Source organism: Mytilus trossulus, chromosome 1, assembly GCF_036588685.1.
Source record: "Mytilus trossulus isolate FHL-02 chromosome 1, PNRI_Mtr1.1.1.hap1, whole genome shotgun sequence".
In the NCBI taxonomy this organism is placed as follows: domain Eukaryota; kingdom Metazoa; phylum Mollusca; class Bivalvia; order Mytilida; family Mytilidae; genus Mytilus; species Mytilus trossulus.
In genome coordinates, this window is record NC_086373.1 from 45,270,551 (window position 1) to 45,287,345 (window position 16,795).

Sequence of the window (16,795 nt, forward strand, 5' to 3'; positions counted from 1 at the left end):
ACGACGACAGACGACGGACGCCAAGTGATGGCATAAGCTCACTTGGCCCTTCGGGCCAGGTGAGCTAAAAATGATGAAAGTTGTCAGCAGGTAAGTGAAAAATGAACACCTTATTTCGCCAATCTCTACAAAACGTTATAAAACAATCTATCATTATTTTCAAGAATCTCCGTTTCTGTTGGCTTCAAATTCTTCACTGGATTTACAAAAAAAAAGTAATATTCACAATTTCATGAAAACCATGAAAATTAATACCTACAAAAAGTACTTTCACAGAAATTGACATCAGGCAATATTTCATTATTGGTGAATTTACTGGTCCAAATAAGCTCCAAAATAAATAAGTTATTTACTTACATGACCATATTTCTTCTGTGGTATATCACCCCGACATTTCACATATCTCCACTTTAAAGTGTCTAAATTACAGGTGTAAAAGTCATTACTACTACTGTGACCAAATGGTACACCTGTACCTCCAAAATATAACAAGTTTCTGCCACACCTTAAAGCTGCAATGTAAAAAAATTGATGATCATAATAATCTCATTGAGAACCAGATGATCCGCAGGGCGCAGCTTTATACGATCGCAGAGGTGGAACCCTGAACAGTTGGGGCAAGTTATAGGAGTTATCTAACTTTACAAAATAAATTTGTCGGTATGTGTTTTCAACTCATCAACTATAAACCATATATCCCTGTAATATTTTTATTTGAGGCCCCTAGGTCTTCACTTAGAAAATGAGGTCAAGGTCAAAGGTCAAGGTCAAGTTCTAAATTTTGATTTTGCCTTGTTTTGAGATTTTCTTTGACAGTTTTAAAGATATACCTTAAAAAAACAAGCGCAAAATGTTTGCTTTATTGTAATGAAGATATGTTACATTTGATCTCAAACAATTAAAGTGCATCTTAGAAGTTAGTGCCCCTGAAATGTCTCAATATATAGTTGACTACGTATTGACGACAAACAATATTCCTACGACTTTTGCAATGTGGGAAATCTTAACTACTTGTCTTTAGAGATTTACGGCGATTAAATATTTCATTAATTTATTTTCTGACATCTTAGCCAAAAGCTCAGGGGATAAACTACATAAGGATTCCTAATGTGCTCTACTTCCTATGTGCAACTTCAAAACTTTTGGGAAAATCGACGATCATTTAAGGTTTTTCTGTTCATATTTTTTTGTAATCCAGAATGAAAAGTATGAAAAAACTGTCCAATAAGTTATAAATAACATAGTAGCCAGCTAGATGATAACAATGGCACGTATTTTAGCATTTATTAGGTAGAACACAATGGCACGTATTTTAGCATTTATTAGGAAGAACACAATTCCAGGGTCCTCGCATCAGGCAGCTTAACTGCCTAAAAATAGCGGTCGTATAAAAATCATATATATCATGTATATAGGATTCAGAAAATTAATTTATAAAGAAGATTTTAAATACTAACCTGCATGTGATGCTAATTCTGTTGGCATAATACCATCTGTTATCAATGATGTCCATTTCTGAGTAGTGAAGTTAAATTTCCATAGCTGCAAATATTTGACAACAATGATTAAACAAACAATAAATAAAATCACAGACGAAATAACATGCTCCACAGGACGCAGCTTGATACGACCGCAGAGGTCCAACCCTAAATGGTTGGGGCAAGTATGGGCACTTCATTCAAGCTGGATACAGCTCTGAACATGCTGAATTTGGATTGTGATTAAATAATTGACACAGCATAGGTTTCTGACACAGAATGAATGTGGTCTAATGAACTTAAATTTAAGTTTTGCTTTTGAGCAATTCACTATGCTGTTGAATATTGATCCCCTACCTAAAAACATTATTTGAAGAAATTTTACTTTCAATTTCTGAAATTTGAAATGAGAAAAATTGTACACCCATCCCCCCATGAGACCATTATTTAGATTTTGAAAAATACTATTATGTACATATTGTACAGAACTGATGTAACAATGCAGTGTGTATCATGTAGTCAATATTTTAGTCTGAAAAAACTCTTGACTTTTGTCAGGGAGCATGGGGAGGGGGGCTTTATTTTATTCAGACCATCCAGAATGTATTGTGAAGAGCATCATTTCCTGAATGCATTAGTACAATAAAATAGTTGAAAAGGCGGCCAGGTTTGAACATTCAAGCCCATCCAAGGTAAGAATTTATAGAAAAATACTTATTGGTGTTCCATCCTGTTATAGCCTTTTCTTCCACTTTCTGAGAATATTTTTAAGTGTGCACCACAATATTAAGTGTGTTTTTATATCATTTTTTTAAAAGTCCTAAACTGTTCGGACCAAAACTCCCAAAATCAATACCAACCTTCCTTTTATGGTCATAAACCTTGTGTTTAAATTTCATAGATTTCTATTTACTTATACTAATGTTATGGTGCGAAAACCAAGAAAAATGCTTATTTGGGTCCCTTTTTGGACCCTAATTCCTAAACTGTTGGGTCCTAAACTCCCAAAATCAATACCAACCTTCCTTTTGTAGTCATAAACATTGAGTTTAAATTTCATCGATTTCTATTTACTTAAACTAAAGTTAGAGTGCGAAAACCAATAAAAATGCTTATTTGGGCCCTTTATTGGCCCCTTATTCCTAAACTGTTGAAACCAAAACTCCCAAAATCAATCCCAACCTTTCATTTGTGGTCATAAACCTTGTGTCAAAATTTCATAGATTTCTATTAACTTAAACTAAAGTTATGGTGCGAAAACGAAGAAAATGCTTATTTGGGCCCTTTTTGGCCCCTTATTCCTAAAATGTTGAGACCAAAACACCCAAAATCAATACCAACCTTCCTTTTATGGTCATAAACCTTGTGTTAAAATTTCATAGATTTCTATTCACTTTTACTAAAGTTAGAGTGCGAAAACTAAAAGTATTCGGACGACGACGACGACAACGCAGACGATGACGCCAACGTGATAGCAATATACGACGAATTTTTTTTCAAAATTTGCGGCCGTATAAAAATGTTTATCAGGTCAAGATCTATCTATTTTCAGATGAATCGGTCAACCCGTTGTTGGGATGCTGCCCCAGAATTGGTAATTTGGAGGAAATTTTGCTGTTTTTGGTTATTATCTTGAATATCATTATAGATAGAGATAAACTGTAAACAGCAATAATGTTCAGCAAAGTTAGATTTACAAATAAGTCAACATTACAGAAATGGAGTTATTGCCCTTTATAGTCAATTTTTAACCATTTTTGTAAATCTAAGTAATCTTTTACAAAATTCTTCTCCTCTGAAACAAACCAAGATGGCCGCAACGGCTAAAAAAAGAACAGGGGGAAAATGTAGATTTTGGCTTATAACTCTGAAACCAAAGCATTAAGAGCAAATCTGTCAAGGAGTTTAATTGTTAAACAAGTCAATATATATCTGCCCCTGAAATTTTCAAATGAATTGGACAACTGGTTGTTGGGTTGCCGCCCCCCAATTGGTAATTTTTAAAGACATTTTGCAGTTTTTGGTTATTATCTTAAATACTATTGAAGATAGAGATAAATTGTAAACAGTAATAATGTTCACCAAAGTAAGATCTACAAATAAGTCAACATGACCCCTTAAGGAGTTATTGCCCTTTATACATGTTATAGTCAATTTTTAACCATATTCATTAATTTGCAATTGGTAAATTTTTGTAAATTTTTACAAAATAATTTTCTCTGTTACTAATGGGCAAAGTTCATTATAGATATAATTGTAAAAAGCAAGAACGTTCAGTAAAGTAAGATCTTCAAACACATCACCATCACCAAAATACAATTTTGTCATGAATCCTTTTGTGTCCTTTGTTTAATATGCACATAGACCAAGGTGAGCGACACAGGCTCTAGTTTAAAAATTAATATATTTTTGATATTCAGCTAAATGTAAAACTGAAACATTTTTTGGTTTATCAATTCCAGAACACAGAATACACTCTTTCACAAACAAGTGAAGGAATTGTATGGGCACCATCAGCAAGTCAAGGAATTGTATGGACACCATCAGCAAGTCAAGGAATTGTATGGACACCATCAGCAAGTCAAGGAATTGTATGGACACCATCAGCAAGTCAAGGAATTGTATGGACACCATCAGCAAGTCAAGGAAGTGTATGGACACCATCAGCAAGTCAAGGAATTGTATGGACACCATCAGCAAGTCAAGGAAGTGTATGGACACCATCAGCAAGTCAAGGAATTGTATGGACACCATCAGCAAGTCAAGGAAGTGTATGGACACCATCAGCAAGTCAAGAAGATGTTAATTCCAGAAAGAGAAAGGCATTGGATTCATTTATGCTAACTTGTGGTGCAAGTCCTGTTAGGAAGACCTTAATAGCTGAATGGAGAGGCTGTTCTGAAAGGACAAAATTAGATTACATCATTAAAACCACTAAGATTTTGAATGAAGTTTTAAATGTGTTGGTGCCAGGACAAATAACTGATGTATTGCAGGCAATAATGAAATGTAATAAACAGAAAAAAAGAAAGCTTGTTGAATATAATTTCTGCTGCCTATATTGGATGTGAAGACTGGGGTTCACAGCGTAAAATCCTATCCATAGTAGCTCACCAGGTGTCATACAGCGAATAACATGCTTTGATACCAGATTTATCACGTTACAAATATGGTGCAGCAAGGAACCATGCCTTATCTGTAGGATCTGCTCAAAAAGTTCAATAAATCATTTTTTAGACTGTATAATGAGTCCAGCTATTATTACAGACATACCCTTTGGCGAATCCAATCTTCAGCTTTCTAATGGAGAAATCATCAGTGTTCCTCAAATCATCCTTAACAGAGTTAGAACCCGAGTGATTCAGCAGTATTTTAGCTACTGTGAAGAAGATAATTTTGAGGAAAAAGGAAGTTTAAGTTCTTACATGAAAATTCTTCATGCCATAGCTCCTAATGTTAGAAAATCTGTGAAAGGATTAGACAACTATGCTGCAGATGGTGCCAAAGCAATAGAGAGTCTGCAGAAAATAGCTGACTTGTTTGGAAGATTGGATAAAGGGAAGGAATGGCAAGATAAAATGTGCAAGCTGCTAACATCTTCTAAGCAGTATCTTAAATTAGAGTACAAGGTAAGTTATAGTCAATCATTCTAAAGACTTTAATTAGGGCCATATCACTAGTTAGGGTGCCTATATTGTCTGCCAAAATGTCCTAAACAGATCGAATTGACAATGCAACAGTTATCTTTGTACCTACCAGTACTAATAGGAGTTCAATAAAACTTAGAAGGATGTAAAAACCAAACACTTGTATAGTTTAGAATTATAAGACTGGCTTTTTTTTTACCATGCATTAACAATTTCATAAACAATTTTCGTCACATTTTTCTAATAAACTTCTATTATAAATTATTTTTTTGAAATTTGGAACCAAGCTTTATATATGTGACAGTATATTTCAATGTTGATATAACTAAGTCTGTCCTTGTTTATGTTATATATGATACACTTCGGTCTACTGTTTGTATGGTAAATAATAATCATATGACACATATTCCTGTTTGTTGAAAGTTTTCAGTGTGCCTATTTATAGGAAATACTCTTTGAATTTCAGACACATGTTGTAAAGGAATCAGAGGTAGCTGATCATTGCTACACATTTGCACTATCTGATGGGAGCAAAGACTACACTTTCAGTTGCAGCCAGTTACATCAAAATTCTTGCAGCCAATGTGAAGAACTGGACACTGTTCGTGAATGCTTGATTGGTGTCTCAAAGACCATAACTTATGACAATGATGATCAAAGAGATGATACAACGTATACTATTTCAGAGGTAAATGATAGCTTTATGTATGCAAGTATTTTTATATATAAATGAGAAGATGTGGTTTGAGTGCCAATGAAACATCTCTTCATCCTAGTCACAATGTATTTATAGTAAGCAGATATAGATTACATAATGGATTTTAACATGGAGCCTTGGCTCAAACAGAACAGTAAGGTATGAAGGGTCCTAAATGACTTATCATATAAATCCTGTTTCTCCTGACTTGTCGAGTAAATCCTGTCCTTCCTGACTTGTCATGTAAATCTTGTTCCTCCTGACTTGTCATATAAATCCTGTCCTTCCTGACTTGTCCTGTAAATCCTGTCCTTCCTGACTTGTCATTTAAATCTTGTCCCTCCTGACATGTCATCTAAATCTTGTCCCTCCTGACTTATCATGTAAATACTGTCCTTCCTGACTTGTCATATAAATCCTGTCCTTCCTGACATGTCATCTAAATCCTGTTCCTCCTGACTTATCATGTAAATCCTGTCCTACTTGACTTATTATATAAATCCTGTCCTTCCTGTCATGTCATCTTAATTCTGTTCCTCCTGACATATCATGTAAATCCTGTCCTTCCTGACATGTCATCTAAATTCTGTCCCTCCTGACTTATCATGTAAATCCTGTCCTTCCTGACTTATCATATAAATCCTGTTCCTCCTGACATGTCATATAAATCCTGTCCCTCCTGACTTGTCATGTAAATCCTGTCCCTCCTGACATGTCATATAAATCCTGTCCTTCCTGACTTGTCATATAAATCCTGTCCTTCCTGACTTGTCATGTAATTCTGTATTTCCTGACTTTTCATATAAATCCTGTCCCTCCTGACTTGTCATGTAAATCCTGTCCCTCCTGACTTGTCATATAGATCCTGTTCCTCCTGACTTGTCATATAAGTCCTGTATTTCCTGACTTGCCATCTAAATCCTGTCCCTCCTGACTTGTGATGTAAATCCTGTCCTTTCTGACTTGTCATGTAAATTCTGTCCTTCTTGATTTGCCATGTAAATCCTGTCCCTCCTGACTTGACATGTATATCCTGTCCCTCCTGACTTGTCATGTAAATCCTGTTCCCCCTGGCATGTCATATAAATCCTGTCCCTCCTGACTTGTCATGTAAATCCTGTTACTCCTCACTTGTCATATAAATCCGGTCCCTTCTGACTTGTCATGTAAATCCTGTCCGTCCTGACTTGTCATGTAAAACCTGTCCTTCCTGACTTGTCATGTAAATTCTGTCCTTCCTGATTTGCCATGTAAATCCTGTCCCTCCTGACTTGTCATATAAATCCTGTTTCTCCTGACTTGTCATATAAATCCTGTCCTTCCTGACTTGTCATATAAATCCTGTATTTCCTGACTTGTCATGTAAATTCTGTCCCTCCTGACTTGTCATGTACATCCTCCTGACATGTCATATAAATCCTGTCCTTCCTGACGTCATATAAATCCTGTTCCTCCTGACTTGTCATATAAATTCTGTCCCCCCTGACTTGTCATATAAATCCTGTTCCTCCTGACTTGTCATGTGAATCCTGTCCCCCCTAACTTGTTGAGTAAATCCTGTCATTCCTGACTTGTCATGTAAATCCTGTCCCTCCTGACTTATCATGTAAATCCTGTCCCTCCTGACTTGTCATATAAATCCTGTCCTTCCTGACTTGTTGAGTAAATCCTGTCATTCCTGACTTGTCATGTAAATACTGTCCCTCCTGACTTGTCATGTACATCCTCCTGACTTGTCATGTACATCCTCCTGACTTGCCATATAAATCCTGTTCCTCCTGACTTGTCATGTGAATCCTGTCCCATTTGACTTTTTGAGTAAATCCTGTCACTCCTGTCTCTCCTGACTTGTCATGTAAATCCTGTCCCTCCTGATTTGTCATGTAAATTCTGTCTTTCCTGACTTATCATATAAATCCTGTCCTTCCTGACTTTTCATATAAATCCTGTCCTTCCTGACTTGTCAAGTAAATCCTGTCCTTCCTGACTTGTCATGTAAATCCTGTCCCTCCTGACTTGTCATGTTAATCCTGTCCCTCCTGACTTTTCATATAAATCCTGTCCCTCCTGACTTGTCATGTAAATCCTGTCCCTCCTGACTTGTCATATAGATCCTGTTCCTCCTGACTTGTCATATAAATCCTGTATTTCCTGACTTGCCATCTAAATCCTGTCCCTCCTGACTTGTGATGTAAATCCTGTCCTTTCTGACTTGTCATGTAAATTCTGTCCTTCTTGATTTGTCATGTAAATCCTGTCCCTCCTGACTTGTCATGTATATCCTGTCCCTCCTGACTTGTCATGTAAATCCTGTTCCCCCTGGCATGTCATATAAATCCTGTCCCTCCTGACTTGTCATGTAAATCCTGTTCCTCCTCACTTGTCATATAAATCCGGTCCCTTCTGACTTGTCATGTAAATCCTGTCCGTCCTGACTTGTCATGTAAAACCTGTCCTTCCTGACTTGTCATGTAAATTCTGTCCTTCCTGACTTTTCATATAAATCCTGTCCTTCCTGACTTGTCAAGTAAATCCTGTCCTTCCTGACTTGTCATGTAAATCCTGTCCCTCCTGACTTGTCATGTTAATCCTGTCCCTCCTGACTTTTCATATAAATCCTTTTCCTCCTGACTTGTCATGTGAATCCTGTCCCCCCTGACTTGTTGAGTAAATCCTGTCATTCCTGACTTGTCATGTAAATCCTGTCCCTCCTGACTTATCATGTAAATCCTGTCCCTCCTGACTTGTCATATAAATCCTGTCCTTCCTGACTTGTCATGTAAATCCTGTATTTCCTGACTTGTCATGTAAATACTGTCCCTCCTGACTTGTCATGTACATCCTCCTGATTTGCCATATAAATCCTGTATCTCCTGACTTGTCATGTGAATCCTGTCCCATTTGACTTTTTGAGTAAATCCTGTCACTCCTGTCTCTCCTGACTTGTCATGTAAATCCTGTCCCTCCTGATTTGTCATGTAAATTCTGTCTTTCCTGACTTATCATATAAATCCTGTCCTTCCTGACTTTTCATATAAATCCTGTCCTTCCTGACTTGTCAGTAAATCCTGTCCTTCCTGACTTGTCATGTAAATCCTGTCCCTCCTGACTTGTCATGTTAATCCTGTCCCTCCTGACTTTTCATATAAATCCTGTCCCTCCTGACTTGTCATGTAAATCCTGTCCCTCCTGACTTGTCATATAGATCCTGTTCCTCCTGACTTGTCATATAAATCCTGTATTTCCTGACTTGCCATCTAAATCCTGTCCCTCCAGACTTGTGATGTAAATCCTGTCCTTTCTGACTTGTCATGTAAATTCTGTCCTTCTTGATTTGCCATGTAAATCCTGTCCCTCCTGACTTGTCATGTATATCCTGTCCCTCCTGACTTGTCATGTAAATCCTGTTCCCCCTGGCATGTCATATAAATCCTGTCCCTCCTGACTTGTCATGTAAATCCTGTTCCTCCTCACTTGTCATATAAATCCGGTCCCTTCTGACTTGTCATGTAAATCCTGTCCGTCCTGACTTGTCATGTAAAACCTGTCCTTCCTGACTTGTCATGTAAATTCTGTCCTTCCTGACTTTTCATATAAATCCTGTCCTTCCTGACTTGTCAAGTAAATCCTGTCCTTCCTGACTTGTCATGTAAATCCTGTCCCTCCTGACTTGTCATGTTAATCCTGTCCCTCCTGACTTGTCATATAAATCCTGTATTTCCTGACTTGTCATGTAAATCCTGTCCCTCCTGACTTGTCATGTGAATTCTGTCTTTCCTGACTTTTCATATAAATCCCTTTTCCTCCTGACTTGTCATGTAAATCCTGTCGCTCCTGACTTGTCATATAAATCCTGTATTTCCTGACTTGTCATGTAAATCCTGTCCCTTCTGACTTGTCATGTGAATTCTGTCTTTCCTGACTTATCATATAATTCCCTTTTCCTCCTGACTTGTCATGTAAATCCTGTCCCTCCTGACTTTTCATATAAATCTTGTCCTTCCTGACTTGTCATGTAAATCCTGTCCTTCCTGACCTGTCATGTAAATCCTGTCCTTCCTGACATGTCATGTAAATCCTGTTCTTCCTGACTTGTCATATAAATTCTTTTTGTCAGTGTCTGCCTGATCACACAAAAGATGACAAACAAAAGGTTGGAATAATTTAAATTTTACAATTGATGTTGTTTTATTGACTGCTGGAGAAGAATTTATGACCTCACTTTTTGTCTGTAAACAAAGCACTTCTTCTTTATGCTAATACATTGTTATTACTGTTTTTTAGAGTGTCGGAGCTGTTCATGAATGGAAAAAACATATTCTTCGCTCTGTAAATCAGGATATGGCTCGTAAATCTGTCCCAGAAAATCTCAAAGAAAACGAAATGTTAGTCGAGCGTGATTGGGTCATGAAGTTTATTCCAATGCAATACAGAGAATCGCAATCTATTTGGTTCGGTAAACAGGGACTTAATTGGCATGTGAGTGTAGCAACTTTCAAATACAGACAGGCCTTGACAATGCATACTGTTATTCACATCTTTGACAGTGCACCCCAAGATGCTGCGACATCAAATGCTGTTCTTGGGAACAGTTTAGAGATTTTTCATCAAATTAATCCTTGCCTGACAAATGCCTACATTCGTTCTGATAATGATGGATGTTTTCATGGAGCAGCATCTGTATGTGCCATACAATTTCTTTCATCCATTGTTCAATGTAAAAGAATGGATTTTGCAGACCCTCAAGGTGGAAAGTCCATCTGTGACAGAAAAGCTGCCCATGTCAAATCATACATCAGAAGATACGTCAATGAGGGCAATGATGTATGTACAGCAGTGGATTTTAAAAATGCATGAATGAAATCAAACATAAAGAAAGTGTCCGTGGTTGTTGCGCTTCAACCTCCTAAATCTGACAGCAAAAAGAAAGAACCTACTGTTTTTAAACTGCCAAAGATCACAACTGTTAATAACTTTTCGTTCAAAAATGGTGGAGTGCAAGTTTGGAGGCAGTTTGGAATAGGACAAGGCTGTCAGTCATATTCCTGCTGTTGATATGGCAACTACTAGAGATCTAAATGATGATGTTGATTCGGTTACAGAAGAAGAAATGTCTAAATTGTTTTCTTGTAATGAATGTATAAAAACATTTAGCAAATATGGTAATCTGTTGCGTCATCTGGATATTGGAAAGCATAGTGTAAAAAAGGAAAATAAGAAACTTTCTGACAAATCAAAGATTGAATATTCCAGGCATATGGAAAAGGTTAATACTGTTACTGTTAATTCAAATAACTTTTCTTCTGGTAATTCTAACAGTGATCTTACACAGGGATGGGCATTAAAGATAAGGAGAACAGTCAAAAGGTTTACCAAGGACCAAAAGAAGTATCTTCAAGAAAAGTTCGACAGAGGTGAAAAAACTGGACAGAAGTTTGATCCGGAAAAAGTATCCCAGGATATGAGAATGGTAAGAACAACAAGTGAACAAAAACGTTTTTCCCAAGAAGAGTTCCTATCCGCAACACAGATAGCTAGTTACTTTAGTCGTCTTGTATTAAATAAACGCAAATTATACAATCCTTTGTATACAGCAGATGATGAACAAGCAGAAACAGTTGAAGCAGAATTTATAGAACTGAATTTAGTAGCAGCTTAATGACAAGTTTTATGAAAGTTTAAATCTTTCTGACAAAGATACACTACATCTGATGTAAATCTTTATATTAATGAGTATTTTGATTGATTAGAACATTTTCATGTTCAGGGGTTTATGTTTTATTGAAAATCAATAAAAATTGTTTGCATCATTTCCACATAATAAATGATTTGATTCTAAAATAAAAATATTAAGATTATTATCTCTACAAATAATTCAAAGGCAGACAATTTCATATATGTGCAATGTATTGCACTGTAATATACATACCCAAAAAAAGCCTACAAGAACCAACAGTCAACTTTTTTTTTTTAGAGTTTACCTCCCTTCTTTATTCAATTAAACTGTTCTCTCAAATTTTCAGAATTTACTTATAGTTTTTCTCAAATTTCTATCCATTTAGATATTTATAACAATGGGAAAAAAAGTCTTTGAACTTATAATTATTAGATTTGCAAGACAGATTAACATGCACTTTATAAACAATTTTAAAGCATGATATCTTTTTTGCTTTGATAGATTGAAAATAACAATATCAATATGAAGTTTATATATTAATTTATCTTAAACAAATGTCAAATGTGTTTTATAAAATCGTAATTATTAATCACATCTATCACATCAGAGTGTGTATATAAGAAGGACTAACAAATTGGTGTTTACTAAATATTTTCCTCTGTATAAACTTAAGGAGGGCCAAAAGATATCAAAGGGACAATCAAACTCATAGATTGAAATTTATAAACTGACAACGCCATGGCTAAACTAGATGCTCTTAAGAGCCTGTGTCGCTCACTTTGGTCTATGTGCATATTAAACAAAGGATACAGATGCATTCATGACAAAATTGTGTTTTGGTGATGATGATGTGTTTGTAGATCTTACTTAACTGAACATTCTTGCTACTAACAATTTGCTCAATCTATAATGAACTTGGCCCTTTAGTTACAGAGGAAAATATTTAGTAAAAACTTACCAAAATTTACCCAATTAATAAACATTGTTAAAAATTGACTTTAAAGGGCAATAACTCTTTAAGGGACCAACTGACCATTTTGGTCATGTTGACTTATTTGTAGATCTTACTTTGCTGAACATTATTGCTGTTTACAGTTTATCTCTTTCTATAATAGTATTGAAGATAATAACCAACCAGGTGCTCTGCAGGGCGCAGCTTTATACGAACCCAGTGGTCGAACCTTGAACAGTTGGGGCAAATTTGGTCACAATATTCAAGCTTGATACTGTCTGAATTTTTATTGTGATCAAATTTTTGACATAATATTAATGTGGTCAAAGACCTAACACATCTATTGAACAATACTGTGCAACTGAATATTTCTTCTTGAAACTTTTCAAAATTCGAAATTTGAAAAATGTTGAAAAAAAAAATCATTTAAAAAAATGTGTAAGGGTTCCGCGGAACCCAGTGTCTCGCCTATTTTTGCTGTAAATCGCAGGCTCAGCATCAATGAGGAAAAAAAATCAATAAAAATATTCCTCTTGTTACTATTAAATGATTGTAAGAAAATCCAAGTCCATTTAAAAGTAAATTACAGAAAAAAACGGAGTAATCTTTTTACAAACTTTACTTCTGGATACAATCTTATGATCATAAATAACGCTACTGTCCAAGTTGAGTACAAACCCAGCATAGTTTAAGAAAGTTATTAAATTTCTAAAAACTTTAACCACAGAGTGAATATAATGGTTCCCCGCAGAAAAACTAAGTCCATTTAAAAGTAAAATATGGAAAAAATGGATTTATTTATTTACAAAATTTACTTCTGGATACTATCTTATAATCATAAACAAGCTTCTGTCCAAGTTTGGTACAAACCCAGGATAGTTTGAGAAAGTTATTAAAATTCTAAAAACTTTAACCACAGAGTGAATGTTTTGTTTCCCCGCAGAAAAAACTAAGTCCATTTATAGTAAAATATGGAAAAAAATGGAATTTTATTTTTATAAAAATTTACTTCTGGATACTATCTTATGATCATAAAAAAACTTCTGTCCAAGTGTGGTACAAACCCAGGATAGTTTGGGAAAGTTATTAAAATTCTAAAAACTTTAACCACAGAGTGAATGTTTTGTTTCCCAGCAGAAAAAAGTAAGTCCATTTATAGTAAAATACGGAAAAAATGGAATTTTATTTTTACAAAATTTACTTTTGGATACTATCTTATGATCATAAACAAGCTTCTGTCAAAGTTTGGTAGAAATCCAGTATAGGTTAAGAAAGAAATTAAAATTTCAAAAAGTTTTTATTTAAACTCCCCCTTGGAGCAATAACCCTTAAAGGGTCACTAGCTGTCAAATTCATGGTCAACGATTTGACTCAATTTCTTATATTTAATTTATAACAATGTAAAACATTTTTCCAAACTACAAACAATCTAAAATAAACAGTATACAGAGCATGGAATAGATATAATATGTAGGTAATATGTAGGTTCGTTTCGTGTGTATGTTTGTCCAGACGCCATCTAATTAACTACTGATTTGACATCAGATGACCATATAAGCGATGTAAACATAAAAACGATATAGATTTAACCAACACGTGCAATTGGATTTTTATAGGTCTATTTGATTTTATCTTATAGATTAAAAATTTATGTGTCTCATTGTTTTTTACTGTATAAGAATGATTTTATATAGATCGAATCAGTAATCAAATGATTTACCGTAGTTTCACCTTCATTGTTGACATTCTTTTTCTTTAAATAACCTGTACACATATAATGCATGCGTTGTCAATCTGAAGCGAGGGGTTAAATTGAAGTTCACATGAATACGGATTTAATGAGGTCGGCTAATTCACTTGCAAGTGAAACAGTAATTATCAATGTTTTATCGCTTAATTTGACAAAATTAAACCATTTTGGCTGCTAAAAGTGAATTATTATTTCACGGTTTCACTTTCATTATTGATTGAAAAAAAAAATCTTACTTTAGATTTTTTATATTTTTTATTTTTTTTATATATCTCGTAGCTAGTGCCCCTTTAAACTCAATCCCATGCTTTCCTATGTAATACTGAACCTTGTAGTACGATTTCAGAAAGATCCATACACTTAAACACAAGCTATTGTCATGATTGTTTGGAAACTAGAAACATGCTTCTTTTTTGGCCCTTAATTCCTACATATTTTTTAAAGAGAATTTAGCCAAAACTGTTATATGGTACATTGTGGTACAATTTCAGAGAAATCCATGCAATTACACATCATTTATTGTCTGGAAACTAGAAAAATGTTTTGGCCCCTTTTTGGCCCTTAATTCCTAAACTTTGGCCCCATAACCCCTTAAGGAGGCTCGCGGGTATAAAATTTTCAGAAAAAAATCAAACGATTATTTGTCATTACAAATTTTATTAATTACCTTAAGAAATTGTTACTTTATCATATGGTACAAAAATTATTCCAAAAAATCAATACGTGTTGGCCCCAGGTGACTTTTAAAATGTAGATATCATTGAAAAAGCTCCAAATTATCTCCCTTTGGTGCAAAAATGCCATTTTTTGGCATTAAAATTTTAATATCTTTTTTAACTCATCGGTGACCTATATTTTTTATTGTTATTTTCGAAAAAGCTGTACATAAACTAAATGATTGTAAAATTTTAGCCATTTCTGTAATTTAATTCTTTTTTAATTTCTATATGACCGCTTTTTCTCCTATTAGTTCAACAGAAAAAAAGGACATTAGCAAAAATGCATGCTCTTTTCGAAGGCAGATTGTGAGCGTAAATGAACGGTGACCCCATTTTTTTATTTCATTTTTCTATTAGGTATAAGACAAAGTTAATTTATACAAAAATATAGCAAAATCTTATATTAAATTAAAAAATTTATTTAGACCCGCGAGCCCCCTTAAGGTGGTATGGGTGTCTTTCGCCATCTTGGATTGTAAAAAACAGAGAATCTAAGGTCCATATTTTCTATCAAGTTAGCAAAATTTGATGCAGGAATGCAGATTTTAAATGTGAATTTTCATTTAAAAGAACCAATTTATAAGAATATAACTTATAAATATTAACATTTTTACAAGTGTAGATTATTTTTGGTTGTTTTTTTTAATATTTTCAAATTTGCAATATAAGGGGAGGTAAGTCTAAAACAGTGCATTTTCTGAAGGACTCTTCATGAAATTTTTCTATTCGTCGTTTAGCCGGAAAAAACGCATTTTTTTTATATTCTCAAAGCATTGATGAAAGCAATCTTTTCCTAATGTATTTTACAATTCTATCATTTTGTTTAGTTTCTATTCACAAAATGTTGTTTTTTCCTGCATAATTAATACAAAATTTGTCATTTTGTCACAACCTGTAGCTTGAGAAAATGCACGGTGACCTATCATTTTTTTTTTATTTTTGAACATGTATCAATAGATACTACATTTTGACAAAGTATGAACAAATTCTATCATTTTTATTTTAGACTCCCATACCACCTTAAATAAATCTAAGCCTTTTTCTTGTGATTTAAAACATTGCGGTATAATTTCAGAGCAATTGAAATACTTGTAAACAAGTTATTATCCTGAAACTAGAAAAATGCTTGTTTTGGGCCACTTTTGGACCCCTAATTCCTAAACAGTTGGGACCATCATCCCAAAAATCAATCCCAAGCTTCCTTTTGTGGTATTGAACCTTCTGAAAAAAATGCATTAAGATCTACTCACTTAAACCAAAGTTATTATCCGGAATCAAAAGTGTCTTCGGACGACGACGACGCAGACAACGCAGACAACGACATCATACCATTATATAAAATTTTTGGGGTCGTATAAAAACGGCAAAATTTCCTTAAAAAATACCAATTTGGGGGCAGCAACCCAACAATGGGTTGTCCGATGTGTTTTAAAATTTCAGGGGAGATAGATATTGACTTGATAAACAATTTAACCACTTGTTAGATTTGATCTAAATGCTTTTGGTTTAAGAGTTATAAGTCAAAATCTTCATTTTACCCCTACGTTCTATTCTAAGCCATAGCGGCAATCTTGGTTGATTGGCTGGGTGTCTGCACACATTTTTAAAAACAAGATACCCTAATAATAATTGTGGCTAAGTTTGGTTAAATTTGGCCCAATAGTTTCAGAGGAGAAAATTTTTTTAAAAGATTACAAAAACTACGAATAAAATGGTAAAAAAAGCATCGTGATAATTTCAGTTTCAGAGAATTTTTTTTTGGAATCGGAGTGATTCTTTACAAAGTAGGATTCGTCTCCCCCTAAGACAAGATACTTGTATCTTTGTTTGCCATCCTTTTCTTATTATACAATATATATCATGTATCTATACTAC

At 34.6% G+C, this 16,795-nt stretch overlaps 1 protein-coding gene across 1 annotated transcript in view; it reads right to left on the reverse strand.

The window, feature by feature from the left end:
- The window catches only part of LOC134725440 (kelch domain-containing protein 10-like), a 78,408-nt gene that overhangs the window by 49,459 nt on the left and 12,154 nt on the right, over positions 1-16,795 (reverse strand). Inside the window, exons 3-4 of the mRNA XM_063589258.1 lie at positions 1,458-1,542; positions 358-512 (exon numbers count right to left, since the gene is read on the reverse strand). Of these exons, the coding sequence (XP_063445328.1) occupies positions 358-512; positions 1,458-1,542 (240 nt within the window). The remainder of the gene's footprint in view (positions 1-357; positions 513-1,457; positions 1,543-16,795) is intronic.